Source organism: Chiloscyllium punctatum, chromosome 5 (genome assembly GCF_047496795.1).
Source record: "Chiloscyllium punctatum isolate Juve2018m chromosome 5, sChiPun1.3, whole genome shotgun sequence".
NCBI classification, from domain to species: Eukaryota; Metazoa; Chordata; class Chondrichthyes; order Orectolobiformes; family Hemiscylliidae; genus Chiloscyllium; species Chiloscyllium punctatum.
This window is the reverse complement of record NC_092743.1, coordinates 19,749,918-19,766,910: the sequence shown is the minus strand read 5'-3', so window position 1 is coordinate 19,766,910 and position 16,993 is coordinate 19,749,918. Positions and strand designations below refer to the sequence as shown.

The following is a 16,993-nucleotide window of genomic DNA, read 5'->3' as shown; positions in this document are numbered from 1 at the left end:
TTAATGATTTAGCTGAAAAGAGCTCCTTAATGTTAGTTGTCATTTTTCACTCTGTTGATCTTCGAATTCTTTGATATTAAATGATGACTTCAGATGGCTTATTCAAAGGAACTAGTTGGAAGGAGTTATTGAATCTGAGAGTGTGAAGAAGCTAAATTAACATTATCTAGAAAAGTGATGACCCTGAGAGCTTTAGTGAAGACATACCAGCTATGTTGTGTCTGATTAGAACTTCCTGACTATGCTGGGCTACTTCCCAAATTTTGTCCATGCCAGTTCTTGTAATAAAGGCATCAGTTTTCCCTGGTAAATATTCAACAGTGAAAAACATAGTATTATTTACATTCAAGAACAAAGCCCAGGCATATGTTTTAACTATTCCATGTTGATTGTGTGTATGGCTTGTCTCTTTAATTTCTATTTCAACCTTGAATATTAGTGATTGGTGTCAAGCAGAAGTTAAAGCTGGCTTTGAGGAATAGTCCCAGCTCTGTGGGTCATTTGTGTACAGATTCAATCTCTGAACCAATATGGAATAATCTCTTTGAGGACTGGTTCATTAATCATTAATGCTTTTCTCCCCTAGTCCTGAATCTGTGTTCAACTGTTGATCACACCAACCACAGTCCGTACTGTACAACACAGTTTTAGTATCACAGAGCTCTCTATGGCACATGCATGTCTTGTAGCCAAGAAACTGGAATAGGTGGGAACAAATTACTGCAGATTCTGGAATCTGTACTGAAAACAACAAATGCCTTCAGAGAGGTCCAAAAGAGATTAAAAAAAAGTCAAGGTCAGATATGTTACTGTATTGGCTCTAACTCACTCCTCCTTGAAGTCACTTTTTCAAAGCCATGACTATGGCATGGGCATGTTGGTCATCTGACCATGCATTTCCTTCTATGACTTACTATGCTTCTGAGAAGCATCCTGGAACATACCAGGTGTTAGAGAACAATACCTTGTTGTTAAAATCAGTTGATTCTCCGAAAAGTAGCACTGAGCCATAAAGACCAGCAGGATTTTATATAGGATAGGAATAGCAGTAGGGACAGCCGTGGTGCTGTCCATTCTGCTGATGGTGCCCTGATGGACTTACACATGAAAGGTGACCATTACTGTCAAGAATAACATGCACCTGGGAAATGCTTATACAACAAAATGATAGATGGTGCGAAAATTGGTGGTATGGTAAATAATTTTAGACTAGTGAATGATGCAGGTGGGCTGAGCTAAATGCTGAAAAGTGTGGGGTGATGAATTTTGGAAGGATGAACAGGGTAAAGGAGTACATATAAGACCCTAGGAAGACAGAGGTGCAGAGGAACCTTGGTATTCATGACCACAGATCGGTGAAGGTAGCAAAAAAAGCAAATAATGTGATTAAGAAGAGAAATGGGATATTTGCCTTTATTAGTTAAACATTTGAATACAAGAGCAAGGAAGTTATGATGGAGCTGTATTCAAAGTTAATTAGGCTACTGTTCAGGCACTGTGTACAGTTCTGGTCACCACACTATAGGAAGGATTTGATTGCACTACAGATGTTGCAGAGAATCTTCACCAGGATGTTGTCTGGGTTGTAGCAAATCAGTTATAAAGAGAAACCGGATATAGAACATAGAACATTACAGCGCAGTACAGGCCCTTCGGCCCTCGATGTTGCGCCGACCTGTCATATCAATCTGAAGCCCATCTAACCTACACTATTCCATGTAGGTCCATGTATTTGTCCAATGATGACTTAAATGTATTTAAAGTTGGTGAATCTACTACCGTTGCAGACAAAGCATTCCATATCCTTACTACTCTCTGAGTAAAGAAACTACCTCTAACATCTGTCCTATATCTATCACCCCTCAATTTAAAGCTATATACCCCTCATGCTTGCTGTCACCATACTTGGAAAATGGCTCTCCCTGTCCACCCTATCTAACCCTCTGATAGGCAGGGATTGTTTCCTTAAGGGCAGAAAAGGCTGAGGGGGGATCTGATTGATGCATACTAAGATGTAAAGATGTTAGATAGGGTTGATACAGAAAAACATTTCTCCTTAGTAGATGAATCAATGACCAGGGGACACAGACTTAAGATAAGGGTCATGAGGTTCAGAGGAAAGGTTGTTTCATCAGAAGGTTATGGATATCTGGAACGCATTGCCTAAAAGAGTAGAAGAGGTTGGAAGACCTATGAAGAAGTACTGAAATGCCAGAGCATACTAAACTTTGGGCTGGAAAATGAGATCAGAATAGATGGATGTTCGATGAAAAGCACAGGGACAATGGGCCAAAGGGCCTCTTTTAATGCTGAAAATTTCTGTGGTTGTAAGAAAAGAATAATAGAGGCCATGTCGACCATGGATAATGCTGCAAAAAAAGTGTGACATTAAATCACACATCTCCACCCACCTTTGATAAAATTACCCTGAGGATCTTCAAGTTCAGCATGGAAAAGAAAATAAACCTGATGAAATGAAAGACATTTTGCCAAGACTCCAATGGCCCCCTTTAACCAAGCTTACCATCAGCATGGCCTGTTCAGGATTGGTGATAACCTGGGGGAGAAGTGCTCTTTAACAAATTTCAATAAATTCTATGTCTTATGACTGTGTCCTCCACAACCACCTGATGAAGGAGCGGGGCTCCGAAGACTAGTGCTTCCAATTAAATCTGTTGGAATATAACCTAGTATTGTATGATTTTTAATTTTGTACATCCCAGTCCAACACCGGCATCTCCAAATCTTGGTTTTCATAAGGCTGTGTTCGGTTCTCCTGCTCTGTAGGTGTGCAGCTAGTCTGTTCTGTACGGAATGCCTTTGTTATTGTGATGATAGAGATTTCTTCCACAACTGCAAACGGCTCAGAGAAGATCAATTTCACATGACTTGCTCATTATTTGCACATGAATAGCTGTTAAACCAACCACTTACTGCCCTGATTGATAAAATGACCTCTGCTGGTCATCATTTTACCTACATCCTCAGTCTGGAAGAAGAATAAAAAACACATTAGGAATTTGACTCTGTAACATCAAATAATCACTAGGTTATTAAAGGGAAAAAAAAGTTGAACTGCTTACCTATCAAAAAAAAAGTTCTGAATATGTATTTGTAATAATGCTCTGGGACTTATTGCCTTACCTGACATTCTATACATCAGAATCCAGGTTTTGCAAAAACGCAATATCGAAAACCTGACAGTGCATAAATCACGAGGGTTTACTGGATAATCATGCAATCTCTTTCAATCTGCAAAGCCTTTTTCTCACTTTGTTTTTCTTTTAACTCTCCAAACAGGTTTCCTACAATGGCATTGGTTCCTTTGATCCTGAGATTGACTTATCGAACCAAAGTGGCCGAGTGTTCAAGCTGGGAAATGAGACCCACCATCTATTTGTGGGTTTGTACCCAGGGACCACCTATTCATTCACTATCAGTGCCAGCACTGTCAAAGGTTATGGACACCCTGTAACCAAGCAGTTTACCACAAAGATATCAGGTATTGTTTTCCAATGCAGGCATCTTTTACTATTTATTACTTCAGACTCATTTATTTTGTTGGAAGGAGGGTATGAAGACACTCAAGATTATTTCTCAAAATTGTCTTTTGGACAGAACCAACTGTCTCAAACCTCATCACATTTTGGAAAACTGATACCCACACAGCCTTGCGTTATTAAAATTCACCATTTGGTCCAATGCAGAGATAAATGCTCTTTCACCTTCAGATGTTCGGCTAGATGATGAATATTTAAATAAGATTTCTTCCAAAGTACTTAGAGTGTTTGAAAGCAACTAATATGAATGAAACAAAGTGTGATCGTGTAGTGAATTGCAATTGGAACCATACAGAAGAGATATTTTTCACCCATCTGGAACCAAAACTAGGAGTTATAAATATTACGTAGTCTCTATTGAATCCGGTTTCCAAATCACGATAAATGTCTTTACATAGACAATTGTTAGAATGTGGATTTTGCTAAAAGAATTGACTGAGGAAAATACCATGGATTACTAGAGGGCAATGTTAAGTAAACACAATGGAGAATTGAAAAGAAAGCTTGTTGGACGAGGAGGGTCAACAGGAAATTTCTGCCTGAATTGAAAACAGAAAATGTTAGAGAAACTCAGCATTCTGTGGAGAAAGAAACTAGGGTAAACATTTTGAGTCCAATGATTCCTCATGGATGAATATGTCTGATATTTGTGAGTATTGGGATTTGTCCACTGGTTTCAGCATTAGCAGCATGCCTCTAACTACTAGCACCCCCTCCACTTGGGGCATAACATACACCATTCTGATGGTGACTGCTAGTTGTTCTTCCCACATCCATGTCTGTCTGAGTCACAGAATTGTTACAATGCAGCAAGTCACCACTGACATAAGCGAGCTGTCACTGGTGTGTCCCCCATTGGTCAGCTGTTCTGAAGGCAGAGTCTTAATAGGCTGCGTCTGGGAAGATCACTTAGATGTTGCACCACTTTTGCTTCCAGGTTCCTGACCTGGAATTTTTTCTAACACTGGGATTGCCACACTAGTAACATGAACAGCCAAATTCTTAGCTTTCAAAATTCATCATAACAAGTAGACATCAACAAGACTTCAAAGAACCAGCGTTTGAACCTAGTTGTATTACTAATTAAAATTCACAGTGATTTTTGTTTATTTATAAGGTGAAGGACAAATGAAAACATGCTGCAGAAAATGTCAAATTTGACAATTTCCTAATGGCATTAGATGTGAAAACTCAAGTTAAAGTTTTGTGCAGATTAAATTCATTTCCCAGTTTATGAGAGACCCTAGACCTACTGCTGAATTTAAAAGGTTAAAAATCACACAACGCCAGGTTATAGTCCAACAGATTTATTTGGAAGCGCTAGCTTTCGGAGCACCGCTCCTTCATCAGGTGGTTGTGGAGTACAAGGTCATAAGATACAGAATTTATAGCAAAAGATTACAGTGTAATGCAACTGAAATGAAATGGACATCGTGAGTTAAAAAACTCATGTACAAATGGCACCGAAAGAAGAGAGGGCATTTTCTGAGTGAAGGATTTTTTTCAGGAACTTAACTGTATAGGATTTGGGAGTCCATTAGTTCGGTTGATTACATGACTACCATGTAGTTCAGAATAACACCAACAGTGTGGATAGGTTGCATTCTAGTTCATGTAGACTTGGGATTGGCCTCCTCACCCTGCACCTAAGTGCTAAAGGCAATGGCAAACTAAGGCTGGAAAAAGCTTCTCTTTCAGTCATCCATGGGATGTGGGTATTGCTGATGAAGCATTTACTGCCTATCCCTACGTGCCATTGAGAAACGGGCGGGAGGTTTTCTTCTCAAACCACTTCCATCTATTTACCAAGAAAACAGCTCAGGGTGAAATAAAACAAAGAATTGTGGATGCTGAAAATCCAAAACAAAAACAAATTGCTGGAGGAATTCAGCAAGTCTGACAGCATCTCCAGGAGAAATCAGTGTCAATGGTTTGGGTTCAGTAACCCTTTGTCAGAACACTGCATTTGAAACATTGACTCTGTTTTCTCTCCACAGATGCTGGCAGACCTGCTGAGTTTCTCCAGCAATTTCTGTTTTTGTTTCAGCTCAAGATAAAACATCGGTAGGCATTGAGCTCAAGACCTGCTTTCAGGAAGAGAATGTGTAGAAATTCCTATTGTTCCTGCTTAAGTGTTGATCATGGACTCTCTAATGTGTGAGAAATTTCAATTTGTGAATCAAACTGAATTCAGTTTCTCAAAACTGCTGTGGACGGCAGTCCACTCTTTCAAAAAGCCAGCACAGGCAAGACATGGGCTGAATGGCCTCCAACTATGCTGTTTCTTTAAACTCATTTTATCAGGGTATTAATCCAGATCAAGAACACTAATTCTGCAGCATAACTACTACTATACTTGATCCTGATTTATGCACGGCAATTCTTTTCAATCTTTGTGCAATGTCTTTACATTTTATCTGTGAAACAGTTGATTTACTACATGTCTGAGCAATTACATAGCCAATCAAAACTGTGTTGTGAATCCTTTGCCTCAGCCCTGATTTAATCTATTTCTTCATTACCAACAAATTTGACAGGCTTGAAATTGGCTTCAACACACAGGTCATCCAAATAGATTATGTTGAAATTTTAGACTCCAGAGAGAGGGAAATAAAAATCAGTGTTTGCTCTTGAAATCTCTACTCTGTGACTTCTACTGTGAAAGAGTGTGTGAGTGGAGAGTAGATTTAATGATGGCACAGATGTTTCCAATCAAAGCCCTGTATATTCTTTGATGGGTTGTGAGTGGCATTTATTTCTTGAACCAAGCTTGAATTAGGGGAGGTGATGGCTTTGTAGCCTTATCACTGGACCAGAGACCCAGGGATGTTTCAGAGACTTGGGTTCTTGATGGTGGGAATTTGAATTTCTCTAAATGAAAACTGGAACTAAGAGTCTAATGATGACCATGGAATTATCAGGAAAAAGCCACCCAGTTCACTAAGGCCCTTTACCTGGCATCCTGACCTGGTCTGGCTGACATGTGAATCCAGACACACAGCAATGTTTTGACTCTTAACTGGCCTTTGGGATAGGCAACGAATGCTGGTCCAGCCAGTGACATCCTCATCCTGTGAATGAATTTTTTGTAAAGTGGAATGCTGGACTGTTTCAGACTTGATTAAGAATCAGCCAGATTGTCTGGAGTCACGGCACCAGGCAAGAATGGCAGATTTCCTTTCCTGACCAACATCGGTGAACCTGATAGGATTTTTAATGACCATCAATGCTAATTTCAGGGTGACTGCTATAGGCAGAAGCTTTCGGTTCCAATTTCCTTCTGTTAATTATATTTAAATTCCACTAGCTGCTGCAGTGGGATTTGAATGTGCATTGCCAGAACATTAGTGTGGTCTTTAATTTACAAGCCTGTGATATTAGCACTACAACACCATCTTTACTGATGGGGCAAGCTACTACAGATTACTGACAGGGAGACAGTAAGGAAGTCTCAATCACAGACTCCTGAACCCAATGGACTTCTACCCAGTATATCAAGAGAGGTATGAGAACATTCAATGGTCTGTACAGTATAAAGAAAACAAGCTGACAAAATACATCTGATTTTTTCTTGAACTTCTTTCCAGCAAAGATTTTTGTGAAACAAATGATACAAGTTAGAAAGTTTCTTAAATAATAGCATGAACCAATCATTTACATAGCTGCACTGATTTTATTGGACACTTGCAGTAAAGCCATTTGAATTCACATTAAGTTTTAGAATCTGGAAGCTGTAATGATAGCTGTCCCCTGGCGAAAGATTTCAGGTGAAATTGTTCAAGATGAAGGTGTTAAAGTGCAGAGATGTAATAATGTGTTCCTTTTATGAAGAATTGTACAGTTACTTTATTATAATACATCAACTGTTTTATTTACTGACACCTATGGGACCAGGAGTGTGCTGGTTGATCAAATATTCTGGATAATCAAGAGGTCCACATAATCAATATAAAAACACACTAAGTAATAGAAACATAATGCAGGGGGTGAACACATCAATGTTATGCATTATTTACAGCATAAATCACTTTATATAGTGATCAACTATACAACTTTGCCTTAAATAAAGCATTGAGATGCAGATCAGGCTTGATCATATTAAATGGCGGAACAGGCTCAAAGGGCTGAATGGCCTAGTCCTGCTCTAGTTTATACTTCTATGTAAGGAATTTGTTGCAACATAACATTTTTTATGTAGTCACATGGCTTTTCTTAACTTGCCAAAACTAAGAAAAAAAGCATCTAAAACAGAAATTGCTGGAAAAGTTCAGCAGGTCTGGCAGCATCTATGGAGAGAAATCAAAGTGAACATTTCGAGTCTCATAAGCCTTTCTCAGAGCCCCGTTCACTCAGCTTTTCCAGCAGTTTCTGTTTTGTTTCAGATTTACAGCATTCGCAGTTCTTTTGGTTTTAATTAATTTTAAAAAAGCAATCTGAATATTACATTAATGCTTCCTAACCCTCTAGCATCATTTTCATAGAAAAGAAGCAAGAACATAGAAAAATGTTGTGAAAGAGTCATAACGGACTCGAAACATTAACTTACTTTCTCTCTCTGTCGATGCAACCAGACCTGCTGAGTTTCTCTGGCACTTTCTGTTTTTATTTTAGATTTCCAGCAACAGCATTATTTTGTTTTAGTAGCTGAACACAGATAATCTTCTATTAGGACATTAATAGAGACCATAGATCTCGTACAGGAAAGCAGAGGACTGTCAGAATGTTACACAGAATAACAGCTGCTTTGCAGAGTGTTACAAAGAATAACCATTGAACTGGAACACGTGACAGGGAATATCCATTAGCTTGAAATATGTCACAGATAATAACAGTTAGCCTGATGTGTGTTACCGAGAATAACAGTTGCTTGGGCTCCCTGACATTGTGGATATTTAGCATGGAATGCCTTTTGCTGCTGTTGTGACAAATTACTGCAACCAAATTTCAGACCATTGGAGTCCCTTCCACTTAAAGCTTAATGTGTCATCTACCCAAACGTGAATTCTAACAAGTAGAAGGCTCCAGCATTCAGTATTTGCTGCATTCGCAGAAGATTCAGATAAAATTGTGAACTTTAGCAGCTTTTAGAATATTTCAAAGCCCAGCCCCATGGAGCCATCTTCAATTCATGGCATTCTGTCTTTTAGTTTTTAATTTATTGTTTCCAGTTGTTTTCTGCTTCCCTGCTTCTTTGGTGTGAATGTGCATGTATCTACCATCTGTTTCTGCCTCAGATATTCTGGCAGCGCAGATGAATGTTAACATTTGCACGGGTAGAGCTAGTTACCATCATTGGTATGGCACGATGATTCCAGAGTTACTGTGTGCAGCTTTACCTCAGATTTAATAGTAAATGTGTTGTGCAACGTTGAAGACAATTAAAAAATAGATGACGTACTTTTATGTATTTGAGAAAATTGCATGGCAAAAAGACCTAACAATATATTGCTCTTGTTGTCACCTTTTGTAGCACCATCCATGCCAGCATATGATTATGACGCACCACTGAACCAGACTGACAGCACAGTGACTGTTCTGCTGAAGCCTGCTCAGAGCAGAGGAGCCCCAGTCAGGTAGATTAATTGAGATGATATCTTTCACTGGGAATTGTCTTTGTTTCTTATCTTCAATATTGACAAGGGGACTGGGCGGGGATGGGGGCGTGAGAGATTTCATAACATGTTGTCAAGCGTGCTAATCTGATTAATGCAGTGCCTCAGAATGCTTGCGGTGTGTGTTTTTGACATGAATGAACTGCTTCATGTTCATGTTGGGTAACTTGCCCTGGAGTTTGACAAAGCTTTGAATCAGCCTCAAAGGATTCCTGCAAAGGTAAAGGTCTTATGCTGAAACTTGATGTCTGTAATATGGGCTACAGAAACGTAGCAATAGTAATCCAGGGACGTGTCCCTATGTCCAGAGCTAAGGTAATGTATTTGATGGGCACTGTCCAGTGGGTATTCATGTCTGGGGAAAGGGAGGTGTGCATCAGAGAGAGAATGCTGTCGGTCTTGATGGACAGCCTGTAAAATTCTCTGCGCTTTCTCAAAGTTCAAAAACTCTCCAACTAATGACCAACTTAAAGGCTGCCTTCCATGCCCCAGCTTCAGCTTTGAGCAGTTGAAGGACTACAGGAAGCCCAGCCAGGCTGTTCTTGGGTGGGAAGGTGGGGAGGCACCTCCTCACATCAGGTTCACTAATGTCCGTTAGGGAAAGAAACTGCTGTCCTTACCCTGTCTGACCAACAGGGGACTCCAGACCTATGGCAATGTGGTTGACTCACAATTGCCCTCTCAGCAATCAGGGACAGGCAATAAATACTGCCAGTGATGCTCTTATCCCGGTGAATGAATTACAAGGAATTTTTTTAAAGTCCTCATAGTAGCCACCATTCCCAGCAGAACTGCCACCCACTCAGGAAACTCTGAGGTGGGACTTCCTCCCCACTGAGGGTTCAAGTATTGCCTCCAGTTAGTTAATGCCCCTCGGAGTGTCAATTCTTTTTGTATTCAGTTGAGAGATATGGGAACTTCAGTCAGGGCAGGCATAATTGACAGATATGAGGTCTCTGCCAACTTTGTGGACAGTTAGTTCAAGTTCGACCTTGAATCCTTGGGAAATTGGAATCATAATCAGATTCCCCGGAAAGTCTATTTGGATCACTGATGCCCTTCAAGGTGGGAAATTTGCCAAAATTACTTGGCCTATGGGTGCCTCAAGGCTCACAGCAATGTAGTTGACTCAACCTCTCTCTGAAATGGCCAAGCAAGTTTGGAAAGAGGCACAGCAATACCTTCTCAAGGGGAAGTTAAGGGCTGACAGTAAATACTGACCTTGCTGACAATGCCCACTTGCTGCAGGCATTTGTGACCCATTTAGGAGAGCTGACATTTATCAGGAGACTGACAATCAGCTGACGGCTGGTCTCTTTGGGTTGAGTGCTGTGGAATAAACATCTGCCGACCCTCTGAATAACTTCCCACCCAGACTACCCTCCCATCCCTGTAACCCTGCACTTCCCATGGCTCACCCCTCTAGCCTCTCCCCGGACAGTATTCGCAATTCAGCATGGTCAATCTGCCTAACTTGCATATCTTCGGACTGTGGGAGGAAACCAGAGCACCCAGAGAAAACCCACGCAGACACGAGGAGAATGTGCAAACTCCACACGTATAGTCGCCTGAGAGTAGAATTGAACCTGGGTTCATGGCATTGTGAGGCAGCAGTGCTAACCACCGTGCCACCATGCTATTACCTAATTGGTAGCTGCCACGCTGCATATTTTTGGCACCCCCCCCCAAGGCTTTGAGAAAGTTCTTGAATTTGCTGATCTTAGTTGAGTAAAATATGAGCTCACCAATAAGATGTGCAAATTTGGAAATTCTCAGACGTTATAGTTTAGTGCTGATTAAAACAAGTGATACAGATATTGCTTAATGTTATTGTTCTACTCACAACCATTAGTTGGTAACAGCTACTATTTAAATAGTGAAATGTGTGTCCATTTTAAAGTCTATACCTTGTCAAAGATTTTCCTTGTGTCGATATTTGAATAGCAAATGGCATTGAAATTCCGCAGAGAATAGGCAATGATTAATTCCTCCAGTTCTCGGCTTGCTTCCTGAGCTTCCCAGTAATATGCAGGCACACACAGCTTTCTAACTATCTCTTAAGGCCATTTTTTTAAATTGCTGTAATTATTTCAGAAAATATCATGTGAGGGGTTAGGTGCACACATCTCAGAAAGGAGGTAAATTAGTCTGTAAATCAATATGTACTCCTCTCACTCATCTCCTAGCAACCTGCTCATAACTATTATTGGCACTGGCTATCTCCTTGAAACTTCAGTCATTACTTTGATGATGTCTCAGGAACTTGCTAAATGTTGACTAGGAAAGAATTGACGTTACACGTAGACTTAATCCAGGGGATCTTTTCCTTAATGTATTCTGCCCCCAGATTGCACAGGCATTAGTTGTTATGTTACTGGATACCCAGTGTTGTGCACCGATTAACCATCATGAACAATTAGTCAGTCCCAGGGTAACCTCAATTTCCCCAGTCTCTGAAGGTATGAAATGAACTGACCAGGCCATACAAAACTTTCAAGAAAACAATCTCTCTTGCAGGAAGCTAACTATATAAATGTATATATTTATATAAATGTAGTTGTACCTTTATTCACAAAAGAAGACTTTGCTTGATTTTAATACATTTTTGGTGATGGTGCCATGAATGTTTGGACTGTGGGCATACACTATGACATCATGGACATGGTTTTAAAAGAAAGGGAATGGGTAGTGTTGGATAGGGACTGAATGCGATGCACATGAGCCCCAAAGGTGACTGTGTTCTTTATATCCCAGGATTACCCATTGAGTTCCTCCAGAATTCTTTGTAATTGTTTCAGATTTCCAGCATCCGCATTGTTTGGTTTTTGTTTTAGAAGTCCACTCGGTGCCAGATTTTCTGAACCCAGCCTGAATCAAGCTCGGCCAGATCCCTGGGTTTTGGCCTGGAGCTGCAATTTGGATGTCAGGAAGCATGGCATCCAAAGCAGCCAGGTCAGTGGGAACTCTAGGCTGCGTCAAGTGGGACAGGTGAGGAACAAAAGAAATAGGAGCAGGAGTAGGCCATCTGGCCCTTTGAGCTTGTTCTGCCATTCAATAAGATCATGGCTGATCTTTCTCGTCGACTTATATTCCCAGTCACCATCACTCCAAATACCCTTATTGTTCAAAAATCTATCTTTGCCGTAAAAATATCCGAGAAAAGGGAGGTCCAAAGCATTGTTGTGTGGCCCAGAATAGCACACCTTCTTCTGGACGTTAAGGATGCCTGAAATAAAATTTTAAAACATGCACACCTTGGCATCTTGTGACCCATATTCAAGTCATAGTAGGTCTGGCCTGAAAGGGTAAGTGTCACTGAGACATTCCCCCCATTCAGACTCCAATTTAAACAAAACTATATGATCCATGTTAGGTAGATATACTATTATCCATGCCATTGGATTTTGTGACATCAAAAGGCATTTGATAACAAGCCACACAAGCTTAAGAGTTTATAGAGTTGCAAGTGACACGTGAGCATGGATGGAGGATTGCTTGATGTACAAAAGCAGAGAATAGGGACAAATGGGCCACATTAAAGTTGAGTGTATGGTGCTGTGGAAAAGCACAGCTGGTCAGGCAGCATCCAAGGAGCAGAAGAATCGATGTTGCAGACATAACCCGTTCACGAGGCTTGTTCGTGATGCAGGGTTTATGCCTGAAACATCGATTCTCCTGATCCTCGGATGCTGACTGACTCACTGTGCTTTTCCAGCGCCACACTCTCGACTCTGATCTCCAGCATTGGCAGTCCTCACTTTCTCCACATTAACATTGGCAGGATATGACTTGAGAAGCGCTGGAAGGATCAGTGCTGGGACCTCAGGTATTTATAATCCATATTGTTGACTTACACAAATAGAGCAATGTATCTAAATTTATTGACGATACAAGGCTAGGTTGAAGGTGCACCATAAGAGGAATGTAAGGAGATTGCAAAGAAATATAGTTCTGTTAAATGAGTGGGCAGCAAGTTAGTCAATGAAGTAAAATATGGGGAAATATGAGCTGATTCATTTTGCTCGTAAGAATAGGAAAACAGAACTTTTTTTCAAAGGTGTGAAATGTAAATATTAACCTTCAACAGATTTGCAACTATTTGCACAGGGAACGTGGAGTTAGTTACAACAAACAATTTGGAAGGCAAGTAGCATGTTTATTGCCGTTCATTGCAAGGTGATTGGAGTGCAAGAATAAATAAGTATTTTCACAAGCATAAAGGGCTTTGGTAAGGAAACACCTGCATGTAATTTTTGTTTGCATGCTTTTTGATGGATATACTTGCTTTGGCAACAGTACAACGAGTGTTCACTAAATCAGTCTTGGGATGAAAGAGTTATCCAGTGATGAGAGACTAAGTAAACTGAATTTATACTCTTTTGAACTTGGAGGAATTAAAGGTGATCAGATTGAAACACACAAGATTCTTAAGAATCTAGACAAGGTAGATACTAAAAGGCTGCTGCCTGGGCTGGAGAATCTAAAGCAATGGGGTACAGTTGCAGGATTAAGGGATCTAGGGGATTCAGGACTGAGATGAGAAAGTTCTTCACTCAAAGAGTTCTGAATCTTTGGAATCCTCTACTCTCCAGGGTTGTGGAAACTTCAACATTGAATGAATTTTAGATTAAACATTTTGTTTTGTGTCTGAGCCTCTCAATTAAGGACCACATTATAATGATGCTGATGTTTAATGCATTGCAGCATATAATGGATTCTCCTGTCATTTCAACAAAGAAACAAAGACAGGTTTGCAACCCAGGTTGATGTCGTCTCACATGTGATCTTCGACCAAGTCTCAATTTGCATGAGAGATTGCAGGTTCTGCATACGAACTTGGGGTGTTGGAGCCATTGGTTTTGCAAAACCCTCGTTCGTCCTGCAGCAATGTGCCTCTGTTTTGCTCAAATGTTAACATTGCTTGAATGAAAAGCTTCTTCATTTGGTTCTGTCAAAGGTAGTCACAGGGTTTTGCAACATGGAAAGACGTCCTTCGGTCCATCGTCTCACTCTGTTCATTAAGCGTCTATCTGGTCCAGTCTCATTTTCTAACACTTGGTCCATAGCTCTGTACGCTGTGGCATTTCAAGTGTTCCTCTAAATATTTCATAACTCATGAGATATTTCTCATCTCTACCACCCTTTCAGGCAGTGAGTTCCAGACACCCACAAACTCCGGGTGAAAATATTCTTCCTTAAATCTCCTATTAGCCTTCTGTCCCTCACCTTAAATCCATGCTCCTTGCTGATTGATCCCTCTACAAAGGGGAAATGTTTATTCCTACCTACCCTGCCTGTGTCACTTGTAATTTTGTACACCTCAATCAGGTTCCCACTTGGCCTTCTCTGTTCTTAGGAAAATAATCCCTCTTCATAGCTGAAACACTTCAATGTAGGCAATATGGTGGATCTCCTCCACATCCTCTCTTGTGCAATCACATCCTTCTAATAACATGGTGATTGTACTGTGGCTGAATACACATCTTTTACAGCTCCATCTTAACCTACTCTTGTGTTCAATGCATTGACTAATGAAGGTAAGTATTCCATATTCCTTCCTAACTACCTAATGTACATGTCCTGTGGCCTTCACTGTGGATCTATGAATGGACACAGCAAGGTCCCTGTGATTCTCTTAGGATGCCGTACTTCCTAAGGTCCTATTATTTAACACGTTAAGGTTTTGGTTAAGAAAAAGAAGGAAGCATATGTCAGGTACAGACAGGACAGATCGATTGAATCCTGAGAAGAGTATTAATGCAGTAGGAGTATACTTAATAGGGAAATCAGGAGGGCAAAAAGAGGACATGAGATAGCTTTGGCAAATAGAGTTAAGGATAATCCAAAGGGTTTTTACAAATACATTAAGGACAAAAGGGTAATTAGGGAGAAAATTGGGCCCCTCAAAGATCAGCAAGCCAGCCTATGTGTGGGGCCGCTGGAGATGGGTGAGATACTAAACAAGTATTTTGCATCAGTGTTTACTGTGGAGGAGGACATGGAAGATATAGAATATGGAGAAATAGATGGAGATATCATGATTAATGTCCATATCACAGAGGACGAGGAGCTGGATGTTTTGAAATGCATAAAAGTGGATAAATCCCCAGGACCTGATCGGGTGTACCCTAGAACTCTGTGGGAAGCTAAGGAAGTGATTGCTGGGCCCCTTGCTAAGATATTTGTATCATCGATAGTCACAGGTGAGGTGCCGGAAGACTGGAGGTTGGCTAACGTGGTGCCACTGTTTAAGAAGGATGGTAAGAACAAGCCAGGGAGCTATAGACCAGTGAGCCTGACGTTGGTAGTGGGCAAGTTGTTGGAGGGAATCCTGAGGGACAGGATGTACATGTATTTGGAAAGGGAAGGACTGATTAGGGATTGTCAACATGGTTTTGTGCGTGGGAAATCATGTCTCATAAACTTGATTGAGTTTTTGAGGAAGTAACAAAGAGGATTGATGAGGGCAGAATGGTAGATGTGATCTATATGGACTTCAGTAAGGCGTTCAACAAGGTTCCCCATGGAAGACTGATTAGCAAGGTTAGATCTCATGGAATACAGAGAGAACTAGCCATTTGGATACAGAACTGATTCGAAGATAGAAGACAGAGGGTGGTGGTGGTGGTGGAGAGTTACTTTTCAGACTGGAGGCCACAAGGATCAGTGCTGGGTCCACAGCTTTTCACTGTTTATATAAATGATTTGGATGTGAACATAAGAGGTATAGTTAGTTAAGTTTGAAGAGACACCAAAATTGGAGGTGTCGTGGACAGTGAAGAAGGTTACCTCAGATTACAAAAGGATCTTGATCAGCTGGGCTAATGGGCTGAGAAGTGGCAGATGGAGTTTAATTTAGATAAATGTGAGGTGCTGCATTTTGGGAAAGCAAATCTTAGCAGGACTTATACACTTAATGGTAAGGTCCTAGGAAGTGTTGCTGAACAAAGAGACCTTGGAGTGCAGGTTCATAGTCCCTTGAAAGTGGAGTCGCAGGTAGATAGGATAGTGAAGAAGGCGTTTGGTATGCTTTCCTTTACTGGTCAGTGGATGGTTTGGAGTTGGGAGGTCATGTTGTGACTGTACAGGACTTTGGTTAGGCCACTTTTGGAATATTGCGTGCAATTCTGGTCTCTTTCCTATTGGGAGGATGTTGTGAAACTTGAAAGAGTTCAGAAAAGATTTACAAGGATATTGCCAGGGTTAGAGGATTTGAGCTGTGGGGAGAGGCTGAATAGTCTGGGGCTGTTTTCCCTGGAGCATCAGAGGCTGATGGGGTCACCTTGTACAGGTTTATAAAATCATGAGGGGAATGGATAGGGTAAATAGAGAAAGCCTTTTATCTGGGATGGCAGAGTCCAGAACTAGAGGGCATAGGTTTAGGGTGAGAGGGGAAAGATTTGAAAGGGACCTAAGGGGAAACCTTTTCACACAGATTGTTGCGCATGTATGGAATGAGCTGACAGAGGATGTGGTGGAGGCTGGGACAATTACAACTTTTAAAAGGCATCTGGGTGGGTATGTGAATAGGAAAGGTTTAGAGGGATATGGGCCGACTGCTAGCAAATGCAACTAGATTAGGTTCAGATATCTGGTCTGCATGGGCGAGTTGGATTGAAGGGTCTGCTTCTGTGCTGTACATCTCTATGACTCTATGTGCTCCTTTGCCTTGTCAGTTCTCCCAAAGTATTTTACCGCTCAGTTTTCGAGATTAAATTCCATTTGTCACTGTTCAGTCCACCTGACTAGCCCATCTATATTATCCTGTAGTCTAAGGCTCTTTTTGTTGCTATTTACAATACCACCAATTTTCATGCTATC

General features: G+C 40.8%; 1 protein-coding gene across 7 annotated transcripts in view; it reads left to right on the top strand.

The window, feature by feature from the left end:
* Positions 1-16,993, top strand: part of LOC140476930 (receptor-type tyrosine-protein phosphatase mu-like) — an 887,393-nt gene that overhangs the window by 562,086 nt on the left and 308,314 nt on the right. For all 7 annotated transcript variants that reach the window (XM_072569881.1, XM_072569880.1, XM_072569879.1 and 4 more), the window contains exons 10-11: positions 3,301-3,502; positions 9,031-9,133. In XM_072569881.1, the coding sequence (XP_072425982.1) occupies positions 3,301-3,502; positions 9,031-9,133 (305 nt within the window). The remainder of the gene's footprint in view (positions 1-3,300; positions 3,503-9,030; positions 9,134-16,993) is intronic.